This window comes from Epinephelus moara, chromosome 13 (genome assembly GCF_006386435.1).
Source record: "Epinephelus moara isolate mb chromosome 13, YSFRI_EMoa_1.0, whole genome shotgun sequence".
In the NCBI taxonomy this organism is placed as follows: domain Eukaryota; kingdom Metazoa; phylum Chordata; class Actinopteri; order Perciformes; family Serranidae; genus Epinephelus; species Epinephelus moara.
This window is the reverse complement of record NC_065518.1, coordinates 28,525,362-28,543,337: the sequence shown is the minus strand read 5'-3', so window position 1 is coordinate 28,543,337 and position 17,976 is coordinate 28,525,362. Positions and strand designations below refer to the sequence as shown.

The 17,976-nt window shown below is 40.2% G+C and overlaps 1 protein-coding gene across 1 annotated transcript in view; it reads right to left on the bottom strand.

Annotated features, from left to right (window-relative positions):
* The window catches only part of cacna1g (calcium channel, voltage-dependent, T type, alpha 1G subunit), a 210,569-nt gene that overhangs the window by 113,853 nt on the left and 78,740 nt on the right, over positions 1-17,976 (bottom strand). The window contains exons 9-10 of the mRNA XM_050059547.1: positions 3,053-3,204; positions 1,045-1,230 (exon numbers count right to left, since the gene is read on the bottom strand). Of these exons, the coding sequence (XP_049915504.1) occupies positions 1,045-1,230; positions 3,053-3,204 (338 nt within the window). The remainder of the gene's footprint in view (positions 1-1,044; positions 1,231-3,052; positions 3,205-17,976) is intronic.

Sequence of the window (17,976 nt, the reverse complement as noted above, 5' to 3'; positions counted from 1 at the left end):
CACAAACATGGCTGGAAATGTCTGTGAACTCTTGTTAAAAAACACTACTTTAATTGCTACATATATTGCTGAAAAAGTCCCGAACATGCATTAAAAATGACCTGTTTTTGTTACACCAAACATTGCTGGAAATGTCACCGAAAAAGACTGTTAAAAGACACCACTTTTGTGGCTACAAACACGGCTAGAATTAAATAAATACCTGCTTTGTTGATGCACACATAGCTGATAATGTTCCAAACTCTCACTAAAAAAATACCAGTTTTTGTTACAACAAACATGGATGAAAAAGTCCCAAAACGTGTTGAAAATGTATTTCTTTTGTTGCCACAAACATGGTTGGAAGTATCCTAAACTTACAATAGAATATATCCGCTTTTGTTGGCCTCCAACAGTGGTCTGCTGCTGTCTACAGCCTGGCAGCCATCTTGCCTTGGTGTCACACCATCCACCATCCTCTTCTTCATCTGATGAAAAACTCAGCTCATGTGCATGTAATCTGAACTACGTCATATGTATGAAACATACAAATGCAACATATCTTCAGTTTGCAGAAACATATGATGCCAAAATTTTATTCCGACAACTCTGCTGGTGTGTCTGTGCATCAGATAAGTGCAGAGAACCTCCACACATTGGAATTTGTTGAGCTCAGCCCCAGGCCTAACCAGGCAGAAAGAAGGGTTGCTGACAAGACCTGGTACTCACTTAGTCTTGTCGTCCCATCGACTAATCTGCCTGTCACATCTGCACTGATCACTGCTTCTCTCTGCTCCTTCCTTCCCATATGTATTGACCACCCAATTTACTTTCATTCCACACCTTTGTGCTTTCAACTACATCTGCAGAATTTGTTTCATGCTCACTGATCGAACTCCCTTTAGTTTACCCCGTCTGTTTTCTATTTCAGCTTTCTTTGATGTCGTTCCTTCATCAGCAGCAAGAACTAGACAGTTCATTTTTTCATGAGGTTGGAAGATCAATACTTATATATTTTTTAGGTGTAAGACAGGATGCAAGGTCGCCCACTCTCCCTCTGCCTACCTGAAGATGAAGATGAAGAGCATGAGCAGCATGCAGAAGGTGGCCACATTGTCCATGGTCTTCATCAGCACCACCAGCTGCCTCTGTAGGGCCGGCATGAAACGGACCAACTTCAGCACCCGCATCAGCCGGAAGGTCCTCAGCACCGACAAACCGCCACCCTGCTGACCCATGATCTCCCACACACTGTTCGAAGACAAGACACATTCACAAACACAAACACACATATACATTCATGTTAGATTCAAGGCCTTCAAACAGCCAAAAGTCCTGACCAATATTCTCAGGTTCCTCCCCAGTGTCATGAAGATCTACTGCTTTTACTGTATTCATTTTTACTATTACTAATCATGTGTTTAGAACTAACATGTTCAATAGATGCTTAAGCATTGTAAACAGCACTTCTAACTTTGTGAAAGGGAGCTTCACATTGCTTATTAATGCTTTATAAAATATTTATTTATACTTGATTAAATAATTAAAGCAGTGTTTCTTGATTCCTTTTGCCACTTTGGGGCAAAAGAACAGGCTGTAAACACAACACTGACATAACGTCCTGAACACATTAGCAAACAGTTACCTATTAACGCATCAAACAGATAGGGAGCAATGTTAAATGAATATTTCAGCCCTCAAATGTCAATGTTGTATCAATTACTCCCCCAGTTTTACATTGAATTTGTGAAGAAAATATGTTTCTTGCATGTCTCCACAGTAAACGAAAAATCCAAAAACTGGGAAAATTCTTGATGAATTAAAGAGATAGGGGTCCTTGTTGAAAAAACAACAAAACTATACAAAAGAAATCTGATTATAAACTCTCACACAACTTGGGCAGTATAATCCCACTCTCATTTATCCGGTCATATGCCCAGGACTTCTTAAACAGATGGCCCTTTCTGACAATAACTGAATGAAAAGCAAAACTTTGCTCTATTTAAAGCCAGACTCCATTGACAAAAACAGTAATTTTACCTTGCTGAACACAGGCGTTGCTAGTCTACCGCTATCTCCATCATCATTTGTTTTGTTTTTTTGTGCAATTGTGTGACTTATGTGTTTTGAAGGGGTTAGTTTGGATTTACCAAAGTCACACAATAACACAAAAAAACCTGCTGATTTAGGCGGCAGTAGACCAGCAAAGCCCATGTTTGGTGAGGTAAAATTACTGGTTTTGTCCATGGAGCCTGGCTTTGAAGAGAGTTTACTTTTAGTTCAGTTCCCTGTCAGAAAGAGCTGTCAGTTTGGGGAGTTAGAGATAAATGAGACTTGGAGTAAATTGCATGAGTCATGTTAAAGTTTTCATATAATTCTGCTGTTGTTAAACATGGACCCCCTTCACTTCAATCTGGCAAGAATTACCTCGGTTTTTGAATTCTTTGTTCAATGGAGGCATGCAAAACATTGTTTTCTTCATGAATACAGCGTAACATGGGGTGAAATATTTTTTTTAACTTTTTTTTGGAGTTGTGACTCTGGTCACCAAATGAATGTAAGTCCCAAATTCACTCTCCGTTGAGCTCTGTTTTGGTCTCCACCCACTTCTGAGGGAAAAATTGCACCACTATATTCACCAGCTAGCTAGTAACTTTATAGTTCCTTAGCTCTTATTATAACTTTTTTTTTTTATTAAGACCAACATCAACGTTAATTATTAAAACTGTACAGTATTTGTAGTTAGAATTAAATGTTGGAAATCAAGTAGTTAGTTATTACCTGATAACAAACTGGAAGATCCAGAAAAGTACTTTTTGGAAATGGAGGAGCCATTATTTACACATACATTGCACTACTAGACTATACAGTAGACTGCAGCACCGATTTTAGACTGTTTACAGTTTTTGATTGCTCTATTGACTCCCCACACTGGAAAGGTGATATCATGTTTTTCAGAGCTGAGTTTGGTTAAATTTGGTTGGATTAGCATTATCTTAAAAAGAGAAGAGGGAAAAGGATCCCTGTTTTATTTCAGGGATTTGTGAAAAACTAATCCTGCTCTGCAGCTCACCTGATCACCACGATGATGCCATCGAAGATATTGTAGGGGTTCTTGATGTAGCCGAAGGGCCCGTAGACCAAAACCTTCAACAGCATCTCCAGAGAGAACAGGCTGGTGAACACAACGTTACTGATCTCCAACGCATAGGTCAACTCATCAGGCTGGAGGCAGAGACACAAGGAGACAAAGAGAGAGGAGACGTCACTGCAGTATGGTGACACATTCCTGTATAATCCTTGTATCTCCAAACTGTAAAAAATTCAGGAGCTAAGACATTTGTCTTGTTTTCAGCTTGACTGCCAGCACTTTGAAATTCTTCTTGGATGTGCATGTTTAATAGCAAACCCTTTATATGACTACAGCAACAACACCTGCTGTGGAAAGCAAATATGCCGATGGCTGAATTCAGTTCAAATGTGACAAATCTGTCCTTTCACATTCAGACACAATACGCACACTCAACCTTTCTCTTGCCCCAGTACACACACTGATCACAATGCTGCTGCTGAATATGCCTGGGACATCTGCTCAAAGCTCATCAGAGAATTGGGCTGCCACTCACATCTAGATCAAACAAACTGCTGTGTGTACAGTATGTGTATGTGTGCCAGAAAAACAGAGGAAAACAGGCGATGCAGACAGACAAGAGAAAGAACATGAGCCGAAAGATAAAAGGCGCGGCACATCCAAATATGACACAGTATGTAAATCAGACATCTATAGCGAGTATCTGTAATTATCGGCGAGGAGAAAAGAGCCGGTGGGAATGCTGTTATGTGTCTGTGGGCTGAGTAACACCCCAGACAAGCTTCATGAGGCCTTTCATCTCCATGCAATAAACAGTTTACACAACTCTAACACGGTGTCATACACACACATTACACTGACATGGCACAGAGAATGGAAGGTGTTGAGGGCCTGATCTGTGTTTGCATGTTCACCATAAAAGTGTAAGCGAATGTGTGCACATACGTGATTGTGACTGCCTATATCTCACAGTCTCAATATCCCTCTGTGTGTATAAATAGAGTCGCCATCCCAGCAGAAACGTTATCCCCAGGCTGAACTGGGAGGTAATGTAATGTAATGTAAACACAGTGTGTCATTAAGCCAGTCCTGGTGGGCTGCCACTAATCACTATACACCATGACTGTTTAAGCGGCGATTACTCAACACTAGCATGAATACACAGAGAAAGGAATACAGAGATTAACATCGTCACTTGAATAACAGCTCCTCGTGCTGCATTACGGCACCACTTTGTCTAGAGCACTAAAGCAACAGTGACACAAAGTCAGATGGCTATTATGAAATATTGTCACTTGTGTTGTACTGCCGAGTTCACACTGGATGCAGAAGCGCTGCGAAGTGTGCCGATTTTCTGTGGAGTGCTGCCTGCTTGCTTTCGTTGCCCATGTTAACTGATTGGGCTGTTCACACTGGATGCGTTGCGGCAGCGAGCACTCTGGTCTGCTCGCGATCTGCAGCGATAGTTTCAGCGTCTGGTCTATTTTTGTCTCGAGCTGTAAGTGAAGATGGCAAGAAAACACACCGATAATCTATTTCAAGGATATAAAGTGTGTATTAAATATGATATAAATGACTTGACAATGCTAAACGACAGAATATGCATCTCAAGCTTCCCTGTTATTGTCAGTTGTGTCTAGAGAGCAAGAAAGATAAGCAGAGCTACACACACACACACACACACACACACACACACACAAACAACCAACTCACTGACACACCATCAGACAGAGAGAGAGCTCTACATGTGATTTAAACAGAGCAAAGAGCAGAGTCGCTTGCTGACCAGCGCAGAACAATGCATTTCTGGTGTGAATGGCCCGGCGACTGCTGACTGGCGACTTTGCTACAATTAACAAATCAGTGTGATCTGTGTCCAGTGTGAACCCTGCGTAACACTGCTTTTAGATCATATGGGAAAATGACTGCTCCAGTATCCCTGTTTTAAAGCAATAAACATTTAAAATAAATTCATGCTGAGCTTTTGTCTGGTTCAGCACGTCTAGACACAAGTTTGGCAGTGGAGCCTTATTTCTCTTTCACAAAGGAAATATGGCACCAATAGTTCAGTGAAAAATGATTTTTTGAGTAATGCTTATTGCCATTCAGGCAGAGAGTTAGATGAGAAGATTAATGCTATTCATATATGTCCATTAAATCAAGGCTACATCCTGCAGCTGGCTAGCTTAGCTTAGCATAGTAATCAGGCACATACAGTAAAGTATTTTTTTACACTTTGGTTTGTATGTCTTTCAAACAAACAATATGAAAAGTTAATTATTGAGATTTAGAGCTCTTGGAAGGTGGATTTCCTCATTTTCAGTTTTTATCCTAAGCTAAGCTAGCCAGCTGCATGTGAAGTTTCATACTTAAAGGAGCTGTATAGGACATTCAGAGCTAAATATGGTTCCGTCTGGGCTGGGATAGGCCGGTTCTCAACATGACTGAACGTATATAGCTAACAATGCTAACTCAAAAAAACAGTGCTAGCCACAGCAACAATGCTGACCTAATGGTGTTAAACTGGGGGGAAACTGGACGGTGGGTGCTATGCTTCTGTGACAATACCATCTCAATATCGGTGGTAACTGCCGAATGAGAGCACTGCAGAATGGTGGTAATTTGCTAGCCAGTGCGACACACTCACAGAGACTTGCATGCACTAACCAAGCAGCAGCCTCCAGGGCTGTGAAAAGGAAGCCATTGCGGAATTGCCAAAAGACGCAGTTCCTCTAATGGCCATTAGAGGATGGCTCCAGAAGCTAGTCGATTCCCATAGACCCCCATGTTAAAATGCCCAGCTTTACAGCAGAAATAAAAATGTTTAGCCTGGTGCAAAAACAGTTTTGTCTCTATAGCTAATGTCCTCACTCATAACAGCTGTATAGGGGATTCATTTTCACTTCTGTAAATGTTATTAAGGCTTAACGTTTCGCATATTTAAGGCCGCGGCTGCTTTGAGTGACAGGTGGGTGCCATCCACTGACAAGTCGCTACTACGGCAACAATGTTGGTTAGTTAACATAACCATGGCATAACTCCAGATTCACAGAATGGGCCTATAGGCGAAGCTGTAGCTGTCGCTATTTCAGTGTCTTTTCAGGTCATGAAAGTGAATACACATTTTGGTTGGCTTAAAAAGTCTGGTCTAGTGTTTGGTTGCACTGAAATCCATCTAAGGCATCAGATGTTAAGTTTTTCCAGCAAGAACATTTTGTTTCACTGGTTTTAGGCTTGTTTTTTGCTTACAAAAATAACTATTAGCATTAGTACTACTACAGTTACCACAGCTGTAAATACACCAAGCTAGCAGCTAGTGTTATCTCCACACTCTAATCCAAATATGGTCATTTCTGAATTCAAGATGGCTGAACTTAAGGTTTCAAAATGCAAGAGTAATGGGTGATGTCATAGTGGCTACGTCCATGATTTTATACAGTCTATGGCACTAACATGCATGTGCGCCAGAATTCTACCACAACAAAGAACAGAGAGGCTTGCATTACAAAACACAGAAGAGTAGCGTGACTTCATTCTCAACTCAGGGCACCATTACTCACCTATGTCTTACCTTACTAGTAAATAGTGGTTCACTGTTAAATTAATGCTCTGAATGTTGTATACAGCTCTTTAACGGACAACATGAGAGTGGAATCGATATTATCATAAACCCACCACCCGAAAGCAGAGCCTGTTCTTTAACTTCTCACCTTGCTGCAGTAATGTGGTAGTGTACTCCAGGGTGCTACAGTACACTATGACAATACTTTGTACAGGTGAAGAAGAACATATGTTGGATCACACGCAACCAAACCCTCCAGTGAGGCAACGTATGGACAGAGGTGCAGCAGAGTTTAAACTTTCAACCAAACAGGGCAGTGAAACAATGCTTTTCAGCCTCATGTTGAGTGACTCTCTAATTACTTGCAAAACTTCATGAAATTTTGTGGTTGAAACTTGAAATGGGTCATTCACTGTGTGCATCTGTGTTCAGTTTAATCACAGTCAAAACCAACCACTGTCTACAGAAAACTTCAATGAGAGCATCCTGACAGCATCTCTGAGTTTAAAAAAGTCAACACTTACAAGTCATTGCTGAGTATTAAGTCATTACTCCCACAAGGCTAACATGCAGCAGCAGGCCCTGAGGCGGGAAAGAATGTCCAGCAACACCAAGATGTAATATTGCACCATAACTGAGAGCCTGAAGCTTATGATAACCACACTTGTTGTCGTTGCTACTTTTGACAATCCTCATACCCAACTGACTTAATAGCCTGTAACTGCTTTCCAAAATGACCTTCATGGAAAATATACATCATCGGATCCGCCACTCTTATGGTTGAAGTTTTGTTAGATTTAAGTCATTAAACATATTGGTAAGGATTGTGGTCATGGTAAAAAGAAACCAGCGCTGACTGTTGGTAGGGAGACAAACTAAGACAATTTCTATGCCCAGCTATCCAACCTGACAAAGCTGGATTAACCCACCAGGAGCCCTGGGGCAAACAGGAGCTATGGGCCAATGCACCTCCTGTTTCTGCCAATTTCTGTGCATTGTGCAGGTAATGCTGTGTATTTTTAAGGATTAGGGGGCAAAAGTCAGAATGAAATGAACAAGGGCTGGCTGGCACCCTACTGCAACAAAAGTAATTTATGGTACAATTCGAAATACCATTACGGATTCTTCATTGTTCCAAAAAAACTACACACCTATTTTACTACTAGTGCAGCACCCTTACAAAATGTGCCTGTTCATAATGGGTGGATGCTTGGCCTCCACCATTGCTGCTTACAGTTTTCTCAAGAACTCCTCATCTAAACAACTTTACACTTGATACTGCCCTTCCTTGGCTCTTGAGTAATACACCTGCCATGATATGCTAGAGTATATGTGTCATTTAGGTGCAAAAGCTCCCACAAACATTTACTGGCCTTAATGAAGTCAAAGCTCAGCTTAATGCTGGAACAAAAGCGTTGATTCTGAAAGCTGTATCACTGATGCTTGAAATGTTTGAGTTTGCCACAACATAACATCTCTGGTCTCTCTTTCTTTACCTGTTCTTGAATGTACCATAGCAAATGATGCAGAGCTAGCTATACCTGGTGCAAAGTTGTGTTTCCTAGTATAGCGAAGGCATGACTTGCCCTACTTTCCCTCTGATGGCTGGTACTTGTGGCCTTCATTGATAGGATTGGTTAGATTTAGGTAAGAGCAGTGAGACTAGTTAGGATTAAGGTACAAATATCAGGGTAAGCCAATCGAAGGCACAGTAAGGCAGAGCAAAGTGGGTTGTGTCTTTGCCATCCAAGAAAATGTAAATTCACGCACTCAGCTTGCTGTTTGACGGTGTAACAGTCAATAGGGGTCCCCTCTCAATAAACACAATAAATGCAAAATGTGCTATTAATATGTATTGTACATCTTAAGAGCTCACACTTGACACTGCACCTCCTTGGATCCTCTGCAATACACCCACCAAGTATGAAGTCGAACAGTTAAAAGGATGAATGGTTGTGAAAATTGAAGGACAGACATAGAGACAGACAGACTCCTTCCATTTTAGTTAGACATTTTACATGACTTCTGCAGCTGCCACCCTTCCTTTAAAATCATAATTCAACTCAGCTGTGATCAGCATATTAGCGTCAACACCCATTATTCTTGTCATCCTCATGTTCAGTAAATCAAAGAATATATCCATCTCCAACAAATTCAAATGTGTTATTATTGCTCTTCCAAGCTTGCCTGTTAAATGAGATGACAGCAACTAATAATGAGGAGAAGTAATTGGAGAATCAGAGTGGAGGAGCTGAAAAGGGATTTGTGGCAGGAAAAATATAAATGAAGTGTATTTCATCATGTAACTTGTTAAGCATGTTAGTGGAAGCACTATCCTGCAATACATGTGCAATGTTAAATGGCCAGTGTAGAAAATACATACAGAGAAGAGGGCGATGTCTTTCCCCTCCTGCCTCCTTGTTAAAAAAGAATAATATGCCCACAGCCCGTTCCATGAAAAACAAGCTTTTCTCTGTTTCATCTCACCTCTTTTTCATTGTCTGTGTCTCTTGTGTCTGTCTCTGGGTTCACAGACACAGACAAATCTATTCGTTTGATCCCATCGCTTTATTGTGTCCATTCATTTGTACACTGACAGGCGCGGCGGCAAATCCTTCATACACGCACGCACGAATTGTGCGTTTAAGTAAAGTTCAAACGGTAAACAAATGCGAGCGCACTTGGATGTTTGTGTGTCCTTTCAGATGAATGCCCTCACACACAGCTATGTAGGAACACACACACACTCGTGAACAGACTGGGGTAATACCACAAATGCACAGAGGTGTGCCCCAAAGTTACACTAATAGCTATGTGTACTCGTACATCGAGGTCACACACATAAACCGACACCATGAGCTCTAACCATTACCATGTATGCACACATACTGTATGCACAAAGCTCTGCACAGACTCACACTTGCGTGCAGACACACACATCCACACACAGCTTTATAATAGATGCGATTGATAAGCCAGAACAAGAAGTACAGTTTTTATGAGGTGAGACTTGGACTGCAGACATCTGGCCTTGAGGTTCACGTCATTATTTTTCCCCCACTGTTTCTGCTATGCTATTGTTCCAGCTTGTATATTAGACATTCCTCAGACATCATGCAAGAATACTGCAAGAGAAAGAGACCATAAAAGCCTTTCTCACACACAGAAATGCACATAGGAACACACAAAAGACACAGAGGTAGAAAAATACACCCAGAACCCCCCATGAATGCTAGCAAAGGTTCACAGCTATTAGCTTATCAAACAGGAGAAATTTTTTAATCATCAAATGACCACCGAGGTGTACGCACTATCTAGAGGGAGATAAATCTGTCCACGTGCAGGAGCGTGTAAGTTAGAAAGATGCTCGTGCTTTTCTAATTGCTTCCTTCGATGACTGTGTCCTGGGTAATGAGGCTGCAGCCGCATTAGGAGGTAAAGAGTGTTAGATGAGGAATAGTGTAATCTGGTTAGCGCTAATGTAATGTCACCTAATCTGATGTGATCTAATCTAAACGGGATGCTGCGATCTGCTCAGCCCCAGACTGTCAATGATGCAGCTCCATGTCTGGTGAGTGTGTGTGTGTGTGTGTGTGTGTGTGTGTGTGTGTGTGTGTGTTAGTTTAATCAAGTGGTTTGCTTAGGCGTGCTACAGAAGAGGAAATTCCAAGTATGAAATGGAGAATGATACACTCACCATTATGGGTGGTTGGTTGTGATTCAATAACAGTGATGAGGATATTTTGTCTCAGATGACTGAATGACGTGAAACTCTGCATAAACTCCTTAACATACTTGATGAAAGAACTACACAGGGATAATAATAATAATAATAATAACAATAATAATAGGGAATTTACTGTGGTTTTTGGATCTTTCGAAAGCACTGTAAATGCTTGACCATAATGTACTGCTACAAAAGCTAAAGAGGCAAGGTGGGGCCCACAGTTGCCACAGTTCTCTTCATGGTCAAAGTCAATTTGTCACCCCAGAATTAACTCAGCACACATTTAAAACATTGGTTGGCATTTTGGTAAATATGGTAATTGGCTTTTTTTTTTAGTTGAGAATTTGATGAGAAGATCAATACCTCTCTCACCCAGTAAACATAAAGCTTGAGTCAGCAGCCAGTTATTGTAACATAGCAAAAAGACTGGACTGGCTTTCCAAAGGTAACAAACAGAACCTGTAAAGCTTACTTATTAACACTTACTTAACAAATATCTCACTAGTTTAATCCGTTCAAAAACCGATTCCTTGGCCAGCTGGGACTTGTTGGCAGCCAAGAAAATATCCAGCATATAACTCTCCATACAATGCCAAATTGCATTTTTATGCTTGGGTTTCTGTATGGAATAAACATATGAGTACATTTTAATTTGTTAGCTTTAGACCAAAGTGTCAAATACAAGCTTTTTCTTTAATGGACAGACATCAGAGTGGTATTGATCTTCTTATCTAACTCTACACCAGAAAGCGAACAAGGTCATTTTCCCATATGTCAAACCATTGCCTTGAACCTGGCGTTCCACAGGGATCAATTTTAGGGACCTTGTTGTTTTTAAATCACATACATTCTGTTTTTAATGGTTACCTAAGCATATTCAACACCGCACAAAACTACCAAATTAGGAGTAGTCACTCGCTTTGGACTGCAGGAACTTTATATGACTGATGTTTGTAGACTGGAATGTAACATTTTATTTTGCAAACAATACTAGTATCTTTTAATAGAAATGTAATAATCTCACTGCCTGTTAATTATGAACAATGAACTAAATAATGCATTTAAAGGAATTAAATTAAATTAATTTATGCTCAACGTTAAGGAAACTTGTTTCATTTAATGTGAACCTAACTCAAAAATAAAGCATAAACTGTTTCTATGGCATATGTGCTTTTGGAAACAGCCACTTCAACACAATTCCTAGGAGCAAACTGCACATAAAATTTGAACTGGATGCCAAGTATTGATATGTTTTAATTGATCTACCAAAAAACCCTAACATTGTTCTATAATTTACCTTTGTTTAAGTTACTTTTACGTAGTTTGAGTGAGTAGTGCGACTGCACACAATACAAAATTGCAAAAGATCAGTATCAGTTCCAAAGAGTTTTGAAAACTTCTGTTTTGGCCACACAGACTCCTTTTCTGCCATTTTCAACATTTTCCAAATGAACTGTAGGTTGTTTATTTTGTAAATTGTTATTCCAAACACACTCGGCCCTCTATTTTAAATTATTATTTTAGCGTATATACCACCATACAAACCAGTACTTGATGAGACAATGCAAAGGGGATAAAATGGTAGATTAAGAGCAAGGGCAGGAGAGGATAACTTGCTGAATACAGGCAGCATGTTATTTGACATCTCACTGAACCAGGAAATAACTGAATCCATTATTTGATCACTTCATTGATTCTCCCTTTTTGATTTCATGGCCTTCGGGGTTGGAAAAGCCCTCCCTCTATAAACCAGGATTAAGAGCTGTTGTTTTGCCTTCTATGCCTCACCATTGTACAAATTAGAAAAACACTTTTCTTAGGCCTTTCTTGGAGGGAGGCCAGTGTCTTCAGATGCCAACTCTGCATTCCTCAGGCAGGGCAGGATAAAAGCTGAATAAATATTGTCTCTGGTTGGAGCAAGTAGCACAACAAAAGGGTCTTTCCACTGTCTCTCCGGGTTTGGAAAGGAGAGAAACTAATGTGTGTGTGCATGATAAAGCATCAGAATGTATCAGGAGACCTTCAAACACACAGACCACTGTACATTAATTCTATAACCTATAAAAATGAAACAAGCTGTAACTTTAAACTAATGTTAGTGTCAGTCCTTACAATAACTAAACCTAATCCTACCTCACAACTTTAACTGTCAAGGTGTGTTAATGTTCAGGGGGCCGAACTTCAGGAATATAAGCAGACATTCCTGTTTATAACAACATTCAATCAAATCATAATGACCTCAGTGACGTATCTGTTATAGAATCCCTGCCCCTCACAAGTCTTCAAGCTTTCTGTTACCTTTTTCTGTCTATAGCTACTGTTACACCCCCAGCTTTTGGATAGAGGGGGATCTCTCTTTCAACTCTATGGAAGCCACTTGCTGCCAGTGTCATAAAAAAAGATCATATTAAGTCATTATAATGAAAAACTTTATCAAATTGATGACTAAGTATCTCAGAAAAATGACGTACTAATCTAGAGATAATGACTTAGTATCTCAAAAGAATGACTTGCTTGTCTCAATATAATGATTTAAAATCTCAAAAATAATGACTTAGCATCTCAAAATAATGGCCTCCTTATCTCATAATAATGGCCTACCTATATCTCAAAATAATGACTTAATATCTCAAAATAATGAGTAAATACCTCAAAATAATGAGAAACGTATGAAAACAGAATTAAAAAAATATGAAATTAAGTGTTGAGAAACAATACAAATTCATTAATTTGAGAAAGTTCTCATTTTTTGAGAAACTAACATATTTTTTTTGAAAAGTTCTCATTTTTTGAGATACTAAGTCATTATTCTCAGAAAGTTTCTCATTATTATGACTTAACAGGATCTTTTCTTGTTTCATCACACTGGCAGAAATGGGCTTCCATACCCATACATGCAAAACATTGCTTTTTGACCAAATTCATAAAATTAATCACATTCTTGTCAACCTCAGCTGTACTTTCTGTTTTATGTAAAATACATTTACACTAATCAGCAAATGTTAGCAGGCTGAACTAAGACAGTGAGTGTAGTAATTTTTTTTGAGCATAATAACATGTATTGCATCGGCACTACCATGCCTAATACAGCCTTACAAACCTGCTAGCTTGTGAAACAGAATAACTGCTATATAATAAAATAAGATATAAAACAGAAAATAACTTTTTTTTTTTTAATTTCATTTCAATATTAAGAAGACTAACATCTGCCACTGAGACATGAAATGGTAAAAGGCATATTATGATTCCACTGTCCGGTATATGACAAATTGTTGCAGGTGGTGAAACAGCTTTCATTAATTTCAAAGGATATTTTCTCTTGATGTATCACGCCTAATGGCTGTCTCAGAGCTGCATTCATAGGTATGCACTACAAAGTGGAAGACCACACATAATTTCAGTCTAATTTTGGAGCTTGCAGTTTATTTATAAGAGGACAGTTCAACCCCAAAATCAAAAGTACATTTTTCCCTCTTACCTGTAGTTCTGCTCATCAGCCTTGTTTGTTTTGGTGTAAGTTATCGAGTGTCGGACATATTGTATGTAAAGATGTCTTCTGTCTCCAGATATAAAGGAACTAGATGGCACTCAGCTTGTCATGCTCAAAGCACCGACACAATACATTTGATAAATTTCACATTCCTTCTTAGCAATGTCTCTTTCCAGAAACTGTGATCCCAGTTACAAGATAATCCACAGACCTTGTGAGCAGTTTCATGTAGGAACTATTTTCTTTCAACCAAACTACACTCACCCAACGCATTTCGCTGCAGAAGGTAGTGTGCATCTACTGACAGTGTACCTAGTGCCACCAATTTCTGGAAAGAGACACTGACATTTCTGAATGTATTTTTTGGTACCTTGAGCACCACAAGCAGAGTGCCATATAGTTCCTTTATATTCCAGAGAAGGCAGACATCTCTATGGCCGATATCCCCAACACTCACACCAAAACAATCAATATTGATAAATAACACTATGCTGAGAGGAAAAATAAGTTTTTTTGAATCTTTGGTGAACTGTCCCTTTAAAGGTTGGCTGTGATTAGCAGGAAACAAATTGAAAAACTAGTTCATGGCTGTTTTTGCTGCAAGTAACAGAGCAAGTAAAAGTGGTCAAACCACAGCTGCATGCCAATTTTTTTGAAATGGGCTCAGCATTTGTTGCACAGTGTGTTTTAGCTGCATTCACTTGGGGTGAGTTACACTCACCCCTTAACAATCTCGAGCTCTTGACCCTTAAATATGCCCCTCTCAAAGTGAACCTTCCCTTTCTATCCTCATAAAGTGACAAAACAAGATCAAACCATACATACTGTTCAAACACCAACACGTATCACTGTTGAGCAGCAACTTTCTTTTCCAAGCGAATAACTTTTCAAGGTTAATGAAGTCAAAATGTCGCCTGTGGGAAATGTAGACTAAGTGACCCAAAAGTGACTTCAGATCACTTTGGGCCCATGTAACAGCTACACGCTGAATCAATATTCATGTCAGTGCTAAAAAGCTTCCACTATAACAGCAACAACGATTTCCAAAACAGGAACCATGCATTTTACCACGTCTCCCTTGACATCCCTGTCTTTTCTACGCCTCTTAACTTCTACTCAAGCTATTTTGGCATCAACAGCGTACATCGAGGGAGTGGAAAGACTGACAGGAGAGCCTCAGGAAAAGGATGCAGGAAAGACAGAGACGGGTGGCCATACAGACAGAGGGAAGTTTCTTATGTAAAGTAAGAGAGAGGTTGACCTTCTCAAGTAAATAGACTATGGGCTGTGTCACATAGTTGGCAGACACACAACTATTCCATCAGCTCCACCATAAATGGTAACGCTCTTAAACTGCGCGGAGAGATAAAGCAGACACCCTCTCCATACTCGTCCAACCCGTCCGCCTCCTCTCTTCCACCCATCACCCCCTCTATCCTTTCGCCTGCAAGTCCTTACACTGTCATCCCTATCCAACACTCTATTTAATCATCTTTTTATCCTTCCATCTGTGTCGTGCACACATTTACATTCGCTGCACTTGCCTCTCTCTGCTGCCCTCAAAGCGAGAACATGTGTGCACTGTTTCCCAAACAGCAGAGTGTTTGTGTGAACTTATTTGTGCGTTTAAGAGATAGGAGACAGACAGAGGGGCTCTGTTATGTGTCATGGACAGTGAGGGTTCAGGCCCTGTAGTTCCATACACACTGATGGGTTGCAGGGTAACAACGTCTGTGTTTGAAGGACACGTGTGTGGATATAGAGTCTGTTATGGTCTGTCTACTCAAGAGGCCGGTTTATATCGCAGGAGTCAGGTCACAGCAGTTCATACTGTACATGTATGTGAGTGTGTGTGGTAAAGAGTCTCATCCAGTGAGCCAACCCCAGAGTAACACGTCTTGTGCTATCTTGTCAATATTCAGTTCTCTGGAAGCAAAATTAAAAGCTTAATTTGCCATTGAGAAGTATTACAGCAACCTCTGAAGCCATCGGGTATTGGTCTGATGATGATTTAGGCTCTGGGGGCAACGACCAATTTTTAGGAGTGAAGCTGAGCAAAGATAAAGCAAACTTCAATGTTGGGCAATATTGAGAATACATGTTGATTAAGAACAGCCCCGATAGCAACAACTACCTTGTTTATAGTGCTCACCGCTGTTGTTATTTCCTCATTGGTTATGCTTGATATCGCTCAACAACAGCTTGACATTGGCGTAAGACATATTTTATTTTAACCAAGAAACAATGCCAGGCAAATAAGTCAACTCGGAGTGGGCAGAATCAAAGTTCCAGACCCAGGCATATGCAAACGCTCAGCTGCAGACACTCCACCTTCGTGACAAGATGACAAAATATCCTTGTCCGTCAGAAATACCCATCTATATCCAGCATAATTCCTCATTAGTAAGCAAATCATGTGTGAGTATTGCCGGCAGAGACATTGACTGGCCTTTAAAATTAGGTTGTGCTTGAAGTTTGATTAATTGTAAGTGTGTTAGTGTATGCTCCCCATCTTTCTCTCTCCGTCAGTTAATCATCTGGGCGGATATTTTATCTTGTCAAATTCTCTTCAAGACACAGTCTGAACTCCACAACCTTATTTGCAGTTGGATGATACATAATGCCAGATCTATTGTGTGTGTGTGTGTGTGTGTGTGCGTGTGGGCTGGAAAATGGGCCAACTTGATCTAAAAGCTGTCAAACTCAACAGAGCTGAAATACGATTTCTTAAAGGGGCTGTTTTCCTCAAACACAAACTTTTAGCAGATGATATTCAGTATAAAAGGGTTGATCTCTATCCATCAGAGAAAGATAGCGATGTACGGATTGAGGAATATGGAAACAATAATGGCATCTGTGATACATCCACCCTACCTAGTGCAGAAGACAGATGATTTTAAACTTGTGCAGCAGTGCACACAACAGGTAAGTCTCAACCTAATTCCTACAGTGGCAGTCGCAAGGGGTACACACTGTAAAACTCCAGCAGAAAACTTGGCTGGAGGATGTATGGAAATTGAAGCCCAGTCTCTCCTCCATGTGGACAAAGTTACAGAGACAAACAGAGGCTTAGTGATCCTTGTGTCTATTGGATGTATTGGCTTGCAATCAATTAAGCGTCTCAGTAAAGTTTTCAGCAGCCTGTCTGGAGACGAGAAGGATCCATGTTACTCAAACTAGGAAAGAGCACTTCAGAGAGAGGGACAGGAGAAAAGACTTAAGAGGAGTCAGACAAGGAGGAGGATATAAGGAGAAAGAATGAGATAGAGAGATATGGTAAAAAGACTGAGGGAAGTTAAAAGGAGGACGTGCAGTGGAAGAAGAGGGAAAGAGTAGGAGGAAATAGAAATAATAGGAAGAGATGAAGGTGAAGAATGAACAGAATCACAATAAAAAGAAGGAGGGAGCAAAAGGGAGGAGTGAGTGCAGACAGAGGAGAGGAGTCAGGAAAAGTAAGGACTGAACAAAGACTAGAAAGCTATAAAACCTCCTGTGTTTCTGTGTGTGTGCTGAGGATGGCATCTGGATGTGTTTATAGGCACTGGGTCAGGGACCGAAAGTAACCTCATGAAACCTGGCCAGGCTTCAAACTCCTTCTAAACGCCTACAAACACACACACATGCACACTCACACACAAACAAACAAACACAATACTCGTGTCACTTACTTTACTTGCGTTATATAACTTTATACAAAATCGCACATGCCAAAAACACAGCACAATAGCCTCAAGCACAACACACACACCTCAAGACCTGGAAAATCATCTCATGTGAAGGAAACTGCACTGTGAAAACCTGATTCTTGATACAGTGTCTGGAAGAAAGAAGTGGAAGAGTGATAGAAAGTGAGGGCTCAATGCAAACTAATACAGGGTTAGGGTTAGGGTTAGGGGCCATTCCCACGGTAAACCCTCAACCCAGTGGTGGACTGGCAACACAAAGCAGCCTGGGAATTTGCAGTCAAGCAGCCCCCATTTGATACACCAAATTTGAATTGACACACTTTTGTCAACGAACAAGCCATTAATTAAAAAAACAAACAAAAACACAATCACTTAATTTGTTTTGTTCGTGGTAGGCTCATATGTGATATGATAAGACTGATTATCCAAGGTTTTACTTCT